The sequence below is a fragment of the Mastigoproctus giganteus genome, chromosome 3, assembly GCF_048544385.1.
Source record: "Mastigoproctus giganteus isolate SK-2022 chromosome 3, ASM4854438v1, whole genome shotgun sequence".
Taxonomy (NCBI): Eukaryota; Metazoa; Arthropoda; class Arachnida; order Uropygi; family Thelyphonidae; genus Mastigoproctus; species Mastigoproctus giganteus.
In genome coordinates, this window is record NC_143577.1 from 199,402,630 (window position 1) to 199,416,193 (window position 13,564).

General features: G+C 37.6%; 1 protein-coding gene across 1 annotated transcript in view; it reads left to right on the plus strand.

Moving 5' to 3' along the window:
• The window catches only part of LOC150088566 (dnaJ homolog subfamily C member 17), a 238,703-nt gene that overhangs the window by 167,947 nt on the left and 57,192 nt on the right, over window positions 1–13,564 (plus strand). Inside the window, exon 7 of the mRNA XM_090370234.1 lies at window positions 2,945–2,979. Coding sequence (XP_090226360.1) covers window positions 2,945–2,979 — 35 coding nt within the window. The remainder of the gene's footprint in view (window positions 1–2,944; window positions 2,980–13,564) is intronic.

Here is a 13,564-nt window from a genome sequence, read left to right on the forward strand (position 1 = left end):
AGCTTTATCCTTGGCTGAAGTGACAACAGAACCATCTGGTTTTGGCAAGAGACCAGAATTCTTGGTTACCATTAGGGAAAGAAGCAAGTTATCTACTCTTAGCCTGTTCAAAATCTAGTTTGGACTGATTAATAACTACTTTACAATTGTTGCGAGCTTTGGTGTAGGCAGAAAATGAAACTGAAGAATTGGAAACAAGCCAATTACGATATGTAACATTCTTCTCTTGAACAGCCTTAGCACATTCATTGGAAAACCAAGGTTTAGATAAAGGACGAGATTTTAAAGTGGAGTGTGGAATAAAGGATTCCATTCCAACAAGAATAATTTCACTGACACGATCTGAACAAGCATTAGCATTAGTAGAGGCATTTGATGCAAGAAAGCAAGCTTATGCAGCATCAGCCAAAAAAAATAAAAAAATAATAATAAATAAATAAATAAAAAATAACCACTTCCACTTCACCCCTCTGTTCGTTCGAAATACCTGTCCAGCTGAGCCTTAAACTTATTTAGGCTATCAACTTCCATGACAAGGGATGGAAGTCTATTCCACCAACCAACCACCCGCTGGCTAAAGGCAAATTTCCTCACGTCTATCCTACATCTGTCTTTTTTCAATTTGAATTTATGCCCTCTGAGGTGATTATTCTGAACAAGAGGAAGAATCCCATCAGCATTGAGCATGCTCAAACCATTCAAGGCTTTATACACCTCTATCAGATCACCTCGCTGGTGCCTAGGCCCCAGACACTGTAATTTGCAAAACTTAAGCCTTTCTTCGTAAGAGCACCCCTTTGTTCCATTCACTAATCTTGTTGCCCTTCTCTGTACTTGTTCCAGCATCTCTACATCCTTCTTGAAATGAGGCCTCCAGACCTGCATACAGTACTCTAGGTGTGGCCTGACAATACACCATGAGCTACTCTTGCAGCTCGTCTGCACTGCTCAGAAAACTTCATATCTGCCTGCACAACCACCCCCAGGTCCCTTTCATTCTCTACCACTGTCAGTGTAGTACCACAGAGTTGATACGTTGCTCTGGGGTTGCTGTTTCTCATATGTAGTACCTTACACTTGTCAATGTTAAACTTCATTTGCCACCTCTCAGCCCATCTGCTCAACCTTTCCAGATCCTGTTGCAGTAGCATAGTGTCAGTAGTGTCCTTGACAACCCTGCCAACCTTCGTATCGTCTGCAAACTTGGACATTAAGCTTGATATACCATCATCAATATCATTTATAAATATAGAAAACAATAATGGACCCAATACTGAACCCTGAGGGACTCCACTAATAAGTTAGTGGAGTCCCTGAGGGACTCCACTAACTTAGTCCACGATGAGCAGTGTCCATTGATTACCACTCTCTGTCTTTTCCCCCCCAACCACCCCTTTGACATCAGAAGTTTTGAAACAGTAATTCAACCAAGGAAAAGAAGAAAGGAAATCTCGCAGGTCATCCCATTTTGCATTCTTGTAATGCCAAACAATACGAGGTTGGGAATAGCCATGAGATGAAGGCTCCATTGGAGAAGAGACAATCACCAATTTGTGATCTGAGGTGGCTAAAAGACCTCTCACTTCGACCTTGTACTTAGAAGGGTTGTTTGTGAGAAAAAGATCAAGCGTGTTGGCTGTGTTGGTTAGTATTGTCTGGTATTTTTGTAGGTAAATGAACAATCTGTGCAAGGTCTTTGGTAATTGTAAAAGCCTCAGAAAAGCAAAGTGGTGGTATTGCACCGGTTGATGAAAGTCATCTACCATCTAGTATTGCCTGGTAACACAGAGGGGTGGCATTCCTCCATGTGGTGTGGGCGCCACACCTCGACCCCCTTTTTGTTGGTTCACACCTGGGTGGTCAGGCACAGCATGCTTGTGTATGGAGGTTATACCCAGGATTACTAACAGTCTCACCATTGTGACGGTGCAAGCGAAGGATTTGGCTGTCACAGACTGTTCGGACTTCGCCAAAATTGGGTACACTTGACTTGAATGTCACCCGAATATCAGTTCCTTCAGCGTTTTATACTCCCAGGTAGCAAGTACAGCTTGTCTAGCATATCTGAGATCATGTCTGTGACAACGTCAATTGTGAGATGAAAAGTGTTCCATTACTAAAAAAGTTTGGGAAACGCTGAATTAGGGAAACCGAAATAAATGAGTACCCAAAAATCCAGATTTTGTTGGTGGAAATAGACATCACTGAGATTTGAACTAAGATCATGTATATTGTGAAGTGAATGAGGAAGTTTTAGGGAGGTTTAGATCTTTTAAGTTTGTCCTTTTTTTTGTTCTGTTAGTTTCATTTATCTACAGTTTTGTAAAAATCTGTAGATAAATTAAAAGTAGATGAGAGCATGTATGTATTAATGAAATTTTTTAGATATGGCATGTACATAACAAGAATATACTGAGCTCTCTGACATAATATGGCCTCGACAGTGTCATCCCCCCCATGCATACACACTACTTAAATTTCTTCCACTCATTAGCTGATCCAGATACCCCTGCTCCAGTGGACTATCTGTTGGCCAGCTAGTGAAAACTGTTTAATGCTCTATCCTATAAATATAAGAAATACTAGATCTTGCCATGATGGGCAACATGGCAAGATTGATATAAATCTTTGCATTTATTAATATACAGTAAAAAGTTCTGAAATTTCCTTAAATTTCTGTTGGTGGGTTGATCATAGATTTGCATTAACTTGAAATACATTTCATATTTCGAAAATGTTCAAATGTGAAAATGTGTATATTGAATTTGTATGACTAGAGGGATTATGTCTGTTGATAACTTTTTTTTTTCAGAGATGTATAATTTATTCATAAATGCAATTTTCTTTGTTAAAGGAATTTTCATAGTGTTTATTTTCTTTTTATTCCTAAATACCTCTGAAATTTCTAAATTAAATTCAATAGTTTTTTTGCCTTTCTTGCTAGGACATCATAAGGAGCACAAGCTACCAAGGTTAAAAGTAAGTTTTTTATATTCTTGATTAATTGTAATTATGTTTTTCTGCAATCAGATTGACAACCTTTTAAGGATGGTGTGCAGGGTTCACTTTACTGTGGGGGAAACTGCCTCTTGCTAAGTTGCAAAAATGATTGCACACAGGATGACTTGAGAAGTTTTGAAATGCATTGATGAGCTTCACTTTAAAATTGCAAGGGCTGTTCAAAAAGTAATAAGATTGTGAACAGAACTAGTTATTTTAGAAAGGAGAAGTGACAACCTAGCAAAGAGAATGTGCTGCTAGCATTGTCATTTGAGAATAAATGTTGACATGTAGATGTTTTGAATTGTGCCTACACAGGTAACAGTGAATCAGAATTTTTCAATCAGGTTTTATTTGCTTGGAAAAGCTGCTGTGTAGTTCTGTATGGTGCAAGAAGTCTATGGTAGTCTGGGAAAGTATGATACTATTTGTCTGTTTTCCACAAGCACAATCCATAGTAGGTGAGCATTGAACGGGCCAATCCTTCTAAAACAAAGGTTTGACAAATAGAGCATGGTATTGTTCATGAAAATCATCACATGAATGTTCATGAACTTGCTTGTGTACAGAGGTTTCACATGCAGTCTTACAGGCTAGCTTATAAATGAATGTGCATCAGAACTGAAAGGCAGTTTTGAAGAACTTGGTAATGTATTTCTTCATAACATCATTATTGCTGGTGAATAGTGTTTCATTACAATTCCACTAACAAATAGAAAACTACCAGTATTCTGTTTGGTATTGAAAACAAAAATAGACAAAAAATGGGCATTGAAGAATTAATTAGTAATTTTACAAACATAAAGTCAGGGAAGATTTTAATTTATAAATTAGCATAATTATAACTTTATAGATTATTAAATTACCTGTTTTGATGTATTGTTAAAAAACTTTTAACCGTTTTTTTTTTTTTTTTTTAGATCTGTTGAATATTACTTAAAATGTACCGTTATAAATAATATTTTTACAAGCAGTATTAACATTTCATGTTAATAAAAATAGAAAGGGCCTCTGGTGGCCTTTGCATAGGGACCCAGAAATTCTGGCAATGCACTGCTCCTTGCAGTCAGATTTGGCACTTTACAACCTTTGACTCCTGGATTGAAGAAAGATTTCAGGGGACAGATAATTTCCATTGAGTAAGACATGCGTAAAGGCTGTGAAGATATTGAAGATGTCAAAGCATGATTCGAATGATGTACTCTGGTCGTGAGCCAAGTAATTAAATAAGTACATTGTATTCAAAGGTGGATAGTTTAAAAAAATTCTTCAAATAGGCCTCAGGAGTTGAGGAATAATCACTCATAATAATTGCTATAAATATGCCAACCAATATATATGACAAGGATTTTAATAAAATTAAATTAAATTAAACACAAGGTAAAACTGTATATTTAATATAAAAATACACTGATAAAATTAAAAAAAAAAAAAAATATATATATATATATATATATATATATATCAGAGTTAAAAGCGATAAAAACAATACCAAAGCTTTCAAAGGCAGTGTTGTCCTTTGTCAACAGTGGAACTTTACAGCCACGTTACTTGTTACTGGAGTAGCATGGGTTTTATCCCCCACATCTGTATAGAGACTGGAAATGGCCCAGGATGTGAACACAGACTTTCCTCTATCTGTTAATGATGTTATTACGTTCGGAGGAACAAATTTGTAAGCTTTTGAGCCATTTCCTTTGTGAGTGGTCAACAATAATTGCCTTGTCTGGAGAAATTTGATGATCTTCCCAGAAGTACCCACCCACAGCAGATTTCCCATAATCAGCAGACTATTGCTTTTATTCATTCTCTCATATGATCTTTAAACTATGCACTGACTCTCTTATATAACATTCCCCACAATCCGGACATTTGATCCACATATACAGTTCTACTTATGCCCTCTATAGGGGAGTCAGCATGTAGATTTAAAGAACATATATGGGGGAGCATATAAAAGCAATAGAGTCTGCTGATTATGAGAAATCATCTGCTGTGGCTGAGCACTTTTGCGAAGAAGATCATCAAATTTCTCCATGTGGAACAATTATTGTTGATTGTTTCCCAGGGGTATTGGCACTGGAATAGCTCAAGAGCTTATAAATTTGTTATTCAGAACATAACACCATTAATAGAGATAGGTTAGTCTGTATTCATCCCCTCTTTGAGTCTGTGATCCTTGGACGGGATGAATGGCTCCTAGTAACACGTACTGAGAACCGTGATCATACTGGTATTATTTAAGGAAGTACTGTGATTGAAAGCTTTGGTGTTGTTTTTATTTCTTTTAACTCTATAGTTTTATCTCATGGGAGTACACGAGTTTTATCCTGTGTTTAATTTAATTTAATTTTATTTTATTAAAGTCTTTGTCATACATATGGGTTGGTGTATTTATTGCAGTTGTTATGAGTACTTTTAAAAAAAGAACACGTTGCACTGTATGATGATTAAATATATCATATTGCCATATGTTTACTTGTGCTATTTCTTCTTCAGCAGTCCTTGTAAATTGGAATGTAGAAATAGCTGTCTTTTTTTTTTTTTTTTTTTGTGACAGGTGTAACAATGTATTGTTGGAATGATTAAATGAAATTACTTTGTGATGCCATTTTGAAAAGTCTATAGTGCCATCTTTGGCACTAGTGCTATAGGTTGCCAACCTATGCTCTAGCTATCTGTCTTCATAAAAATGGGCATTGCAAGTGCATAATTTAGTACAGAAATAATGACAATGAAGTTGTGAATATAATTTGTTTGGTTATACGTATAAACAAATAGAACTAGGTTCATAAACATTGTAGGTTTTGATTGTGAACCCATTCAATTTTTTTTTATTTTAGATAATGGACAAATTTGAACATTGTTTTGTCATAAAATATTGGCAGGAGAGGGGTTTAGTGCCAAAAGAATCCTTAATGATATGGTACATACTTTGAGTACAGCCGTGCTGCTCCATGTGCCATGGCACCGAGTGTCAAGCGATCTCTCTCTAGTGTGATTTCTAGTGTTTTTTCTAGGGCAAGCACTAGCGTGTTTTCATAAACACCCCCTTCTCTTGCAGTTTTGCCCGCAACATCACACTAACCCCGCTAGCAACATTACTACTACTTCTGCTAGCATTATACTGCTCTCCTCTTCCAATCACTTGGTCACTGGTTGGTACCATGCCTGCTTCCACATGGTGGGCCAGTAACCTGGGAGAATATTGAACCCTCAGGGCAAAAAGGAGTAAAAATGGACATTAATGATTTTCCACCATTAGAGCCAAAGAGCTCTCAACATGACAATCGTGAAACAGAAACTGATCATGACTTCTTGCTGTAAAAATGGACATTAATGATTTTCCACCATTAGAGCCAAAGAGCTCTCAACATGACAGTCGTGAAACAGAAACTGATCATGACTTCTTGCTGTAAAAATGTACATTAATGATTTTCCACCATTAGAGCCAAAGAGCTCTCAACATGACAATCGTGAAACAGAAACTGATCATTACTTCTTGCTGTTGAAAAAGACTAAAGGTGGGTCGGAAAACTGCTAGCTTGGGGGGAGACAAAGACCAATAGATTGACAGTAGCCACTGGCAGAGGTGAAAGAGATTCTTGCACTGCTTCTATCAGAATGAGCAGAAGCCTGAAAAACAAGATGCATGGTATTTCAAAGACTGCTGGGAGCCATTGCGGTACAAGTAAACACATGGGTTGTGTTAGGGTAGCTAAGAATAGAAACAGGTGCAGGTATACTTGCGTGTACACCAATGCTAGGAGTTTAGTAAATAAATTTGATGAATTTGAGGTATTGCTCAAAACATCAAAGGCAGATATTGTTGGGATATCAGAGACGTGGTGTCACACAGATATAAGGGATGCAGAAATGCAATTTGGGGAGTACAACGTCTACAGAAAGGATAGACAGGATAGGAAGGGGGGAGGGGTTATGCTATTAGTTAAGAAACACATAAAAACCAAGGAAGTGAAGCCAGTCGACATCGCTGGACAGTGCAGTGTTGAGTCAGTTTGGTGTGACATAAGCATTGGGAGATCAAAATTGAGAGTAGGAGTGTGCTATAGGCCTAATGACTCTGATGAGTATAATAAGGAACTGTACAGGGAAATAGAGTGGGCCAGTAAATCAGAGAGTCTTATAATGGGAGATTTTAATTTCTCGGATGAGAAGAAATTCAACTTGCATGGCTCTGATGGGAGACAAATGATTTGCCGTAGACGTGGTGAAGAATACCATCCAGACTGTATGGTTGTTTGTTTGTTATTTGGAGCATTAGCAACTAAGGCCATATTGCTCCGGGGATATGCTGTGGTCATTCCCTGACCTTTCCGCATCCTCCGTATTTGATGGTCACGGACTCGAACCCCAGTCTAATCAAGAAGTGTGTGCTACGCACTGCTGCTCCTGCCTGCCTACCTGGCTACGGAGGTGCTGGACTGTATGGTATCTACATCGAAAATCTCTGCCAGCCAAATGATATGGGGGTGCATTTAGTATCACAGAGTAGGTCACCCGCAGTTTATAAAAGGTTCCGTTAGTGCCAATGAATACCTGGCTATATTGGAAGGCAAATTGCTGCCAACCATTAGAGACCATTTCAACATGCCAGTTAATTGCATCTTTCATGATGACTCTACTTGTCATCGGGCGAAAAGTGTAAGTAGGCACTGCTGTAGTTACTTTAGCTTCATTTCTGCATTAGAGGTTCGACAGTAAGGTGTTTACATTTGTTATAGGTGGAAAAATGGTTGGAAGAACAGTCCATTACAACTCTTAGCTGGCCAGGAATCAGCCCGGACCTGAATCCTATAAACAACTGTTGGTATCATATTTAATCTGCAGTTTTCAGAAAGAAACCAAAGACCCTTCGCAAACTTCAGGAAGCCATAATTGGTGTTTGGAACCACAAACTATCAGTTGATTATCTTCAGAAGTTAATCTTGTCAATGCTTTGACAGTGTGCTGCTATCATTAGGGCCAGAGGTGGTTCAACTAAATATTAATTTGCACCTGGTGAACTTTTCATTTTGTTTTCCATTTTAAATGATGAACTGTAGCAAATTGAGGGCTTCTGGTAACCTTTCAGCCATAATTGTCGTGTTTACCAAAACTGTTATATAAAGGTTGCAAATGCTCATTTTGGAAAATTTCGACATGCCAGTCGAAATTTTCCAAAATGAGCATTTCGGAAAAATAGTACTTAGCTTTGCTGTAACTGTTAATATCTTTTGTTTATATTTCTATTTGTGATGCTGGTCATCGCGAAAAAGGGTTAGAAGTGTGAAATTCTTAGGTGATGCATTTTCTTTGAACACCAGTGCACCTTCGGAAATCAGCTGAATGTAGATTCAGAAAATAGTGAATTTGTAATCTCATTAAAATCCTGTTAATGATGGGAAGAACTTTTCCCGGTTTCTTTTTTTTTTTTTTTTTTTTGTTTGTTTTTTATTCAGTGAACTTTCTGTGACTATTTATTGCCTGTAGAGGCACTATTTTTAAACAATTGACATCATTAAATGCTAGTCAACTATTTGTTTAAAATATGAGATGAAATGATGCTGTGACAGACTGTTTTGAGAATAATTGGTTCCTCATTAGATAGCTGGACTTGGATAGCAGATTTCTGGGAACTTTTGATTTGCATTGTAGTGTAAAGATTAAAGTTTGAATTGTTAATGTAATTCCTACACCTCAGGTGGGGCTTAGTTAGCCCCAGGCTGTGATTACAATGCTTTTTAACTAGACTCCTAGGCTTTTACTGATAGATATGCAGCTAAGCTAAGAGACTTCAGCTATAAATTATTATTTACTACTAGTGAAAAATTTGTTGGAATTGAAGAATGGTTATTACTTTAGTTGATTTGTTTTTTTTATCAAAAACCTCAGACATTGAAATTGAATCTAATTCCACGGTATAAGTTGCAGACTTGCTTTCCACTGGGCTGTCCCATCTTGTATATTTCATACTATTGATCATACATGTTAAGAGCAGTAGCCCTATTAAACAGCACATCAGTAAGTAGTGTACAGTATAAACACATCATTTGTTATTGCCACTCACAAAAAAAAAAAAAAAAAAAAAAAAAAACAGAAATTAAAAGATTTTAACTTGGTAATGCAGCTATATTTATATGCAACACAGGCCATTCCCATACAAACCAGAATTTTGTTGCATAGCTCTTTTGTCTAGCACTAGTGCTATAAATCTGGATCAGATTTAGTGAAATGTAGGGAATGAAAAAGATATTAGATGAATTGGCTAATTTAGCATTATTGCCCATCAAAATTGGTTTAGCTCTGACTCTTCTTCACAACAGACAGCATCACATATCTGGGCAATTGGTTTTTCCAAGGACAAGGGGTGACAAGAGCATTTAACTTTTGGAGAGCCAGTCTAGGTAAAGTTGGCTTAAACTGAATTTTTCAAATAGGTAACTGTGAGAGTAAATCTCAGTTCTGAATTTAACCATTTAAGGAACCATTGCTCTGTTACTGAGATTTTTTAATTAATCAACTGAATTCCATCCTGTCAAATTATCGATGCCCATGTGAGAACAAGAAATTGGAAGACATACTAGTTTAAAGTGCTTTGCATCAAACAAGCCTTAAAAATCAGTCCTTGCATACCCAAAGGGCAGTGGAACATTTTTCAGATTTGTGTACAGGTGATTTTGAAGGTCAGTTTACTATTGCATCATGCCTTAGAAATTTACAGCAGTCAACATCTATATTTAAAGTTTACAGTGAGATTGTTAAAGTGATTAGATTTTGAAGGTGGGAAACTTGTTATGTACCTTGATTTATGACCATTGATATTTGTTCAGAGGAAATTTAATAATTGAAACGTAAAGTATGGGAGGGCTTTCACATTTATCTAAGAGAAGTAGGATATTTATAATGCACACACATGATTAGTTGCAAATATGAGGATGGAATGAAAAGTAGTGGTAGAATCTGGTGCATAATTGGCGCACTATGGCCATAGTTGCCGATGCACCTGATAAATCCATAAACCAACAACAACAAATCTGGTTCATAAAGACAAGTAGATATGCTACCTCAGTATGACCTAGATAAATAATTTCAAATGGGCTGAGAAATTTCAGCCAAAGTTTTTAACACTGGAAAATGCAAGGTCTTGCATCTAGTTAGCAGTAATCCTAAATATACCTAGATTGGGCATTACCAAACTCAAGATTACAGTTAATGAAAAGGACTTGGAAGTAACTATACAAATTGGAACTATACATCTGTTGGAAAATGTAGCAGCTTGGAAAGAAGGCCATTGGAAATTTCAGGTCCTGCTGTGGGTCATCATGGAACCAGTCAATATATGGGCTGTGTAAAGGTAACCAAGAGTAAGAACATGTACATGAGCACTAATGCTAGGAGCATTGTAAATAAACATCATGTATTTGAAGTACTGATTAAGTCATCAAATGCAGACGTTGTAGGGATAACAGAGACATGGTGTCACTCAAACATAAGTGATGCTGAATTTGAATATGGGGGAGTCCAATCTATACAGGAAGGACAGACATGACAGGAGGGGAGGAGTTATTGTCCTCTTAGTTAAGAATCACATTAGATCTAAGGCAGTGCATCCAGTAAACATGGGTGACCAGTGAAATGTTGAGTCAGTTTGGTGTGATATAAGCACTGGAAAACCGAAATTAGAGTAGTTTTATGTGTAATGACTGTGATGAGTATACTAAACAGCTATACAGAGAAATGTTTGTTTGTTTATTTGGTTTTTAGGAGCATTAGCAACTAAGGCCATATTGCTCCGGGATATGCGGTGGTCATTCCCTGACCTTTCCGCATCTTCCGTATTTGGTGGTGACGGGCTCGAACCCTGGTCTAATCAAGAAGCGTGTGCTATGCATGGCTGCTCCTTCCCACCTGGCTACGGAGGCGCCTTACAGAGAAATAGTCGGCCAATAAATTAGAATGTCTTATAATGGAGAATTTTAAACTTTCCATATGTTGACTGGAATTTGTGGGTTGGTCACACACACACACACACACACACACACACACACACACACACACACACACACACACACACACACACACTTTTGTAGATTTATTGGATCACTGTAGCATGTTAGAGAGGCAACAAGAGGAAGCAGTAGTCTTGATTTGGCTCTCAGCCATGATTCTACATACATAATAATCTCCGGGTAAAAGACCCACTGGGTGTGACAATGATCAGAGTGTACTAATGTTCAATTTAATTAAAGGCATAACTACTGTCAAGGATAAAGGGAAAGGCTTTCGTAAGGGTGACTACAGTGATCTCAGACAGTTTTTAAGTTCTATGCAGTAGGATCAACTGATGTTACCAACAACAAATTCTGAATGGGAAGCATTCAGGGAACTAATCAAAGAAGCTACTGGATCTTTCATACAAATGAAGAAATAGTGTTCAGTGCTTAGACCTAAATGGATGTCAGATGAACTGTTGAGACACGTGGCAGAGAAGAAAAGTGCATGGGATGCATATAAATTATCAGGTGATACAGAAGCCTATGGTAGATATAAATTAGTCTGTAATCAAGTCACAAAGGAGGTTAGGTAAGCTAAGGCAAATTATGAGAAATCTCTGGTGAAGAAAAAGCAGCAAAGACTTCTATCCTTATATTAACAGTAGAAGGAGGATTTGAATCACATTAGACCACTCAGTGTCAGTGGATTAACTGTTGATGACTCTGCTCAGGTTGCTGACATATTGAATAGATATTTTGCATATACGTTCACACATGAGGAATTCTTTATGGGAGAGGATGTTAGAAGTTTATCAAACTCTAACGAGCAGCTAAATGACTGTGATAACTTAAAGGAATGTGGAAGAGATTGTTGAAGCTGAACATAAAAAATGCACCTGGAGTGGATGGGATCTATCCAATCATATTAAGGGGGGGGGGGGGACAGCAAAGGAGGTGAGCAAACCCTTAGCCATAATTATGAGTGCATACTTGGATTCAGGAGAAATTCCTAAGGTCTAGAGATGTCCAAATGTATCCCCAATTCATAAGGGGGATCTAAAGCTGACATGAATATAATTAGACCTGTCAGCTTAACATCTGTTCCAGGAAAAAAATAATGGAGCCGCTGGTTAAAGAAGTAATGTAGGACTATCTGGACAGAAATGCAATTATACTGCAGTCACATCATGGATTTTTTAAGGGGTAGTCTTGTCTAACCAATGTGATAGGTTACTATGATGTAGTGACCAAGGTACTGGATGCAAAAAATAATTTGGTTATCATATACTTGGATTTCAGGAAAGCTTTTGATACTGTTGCAAATAAAAGATTGCTGTATAAACTGGAATAATATGGCATTAAGGGCAAATTACTGCTATGGATAAAGGGATGGTTAAGTGGAAGAAGACAGAGTGCTTATCAATGGGTACTGCTCTTAATGGACTAATGTTATCAGTGGAGTCCTCAAGGGTCAAGTGCTGGGCCCATTGTTGTTTTCAATATTTATTAATGATATTTTCTGCTGATATGAAAATTTCTAATGATAATTTCTTGTTCCCCCCCCCCTTTGCCATTGCAGCAAAAGCCTGTGGCTTCATTGCACTATATGGCAAATACTATTACTATTTTATTGATGAAGGTATATTAAGCTTAATGTCGAAGTTTGTAGGTTGGCAGGGTGGTTAACGGCAGTAATGATGGTATGCTACTGCAACAAGATTTTGAAAAACTAGGTCAATGAACTGAGAAATAGTAGTTGAAGTTTAACACTGATAAAATCATGGTACTGCATATGGCTAGCAGTAATCTCAGAGTAACAATTGTGTGGAACTAAACTCATGGTAGTAGAAAATGAAAATGACCTTGGGGTAATTGTGCAATCGGATATGAAATTCTCTGAGCAGTGCAAACATGCTGCCAGGACAGCTCATGGAGTTTTGTCAATGATATACATAAACTTTGCTAGTAGGGTTAAGGGGTGATTATCCCTTTGTACAAGGCCATGGTACGACTGCATCTAGAGTGTTGTATATAGGTCCTGGGGCCTCACTTTAGGAAGGATGTAGTTCTGCTGGAATGAGTGCAGAGAAGGTAAACCAGATTGGTGAAGAGAACAAAAGGGTGCTCTTACATAGAAAGGCTTTGGTTCTGCAAATTCAACATCTGGGGACTAGGCACCTGCAAGGTGATCTGATTAAGGTGTTTAAAGCCTTGAATGGATTGAGTAAGCTGAATGTGAATGGAATTCTTCCTCTTTTTTTTTTTTGAGGCTACTTACAGGAGGGGGCATAAATTTAAGTTGAGGAAGGATGGTTGCAGGATAGATATGTGGAAATTTGCATTCAGCTAGCCAGTGAGTGGTTGATTGTTGGAATAGGCTTCCATGTGTTGTGGAAGTGGATGGTTTGAATAAATTCAAGAAAGAACTAGACAAATTCTGGAGGGTAAGGATGGATGGTGTGTGCACATGTGCACCTGCATTCCTTTTTGCCTGATCCTATATAAGCTTGCTTTCTTGCTTGATTTGCCACTATTACTATGCACTTGATCCAAGTCTGATATGAAGT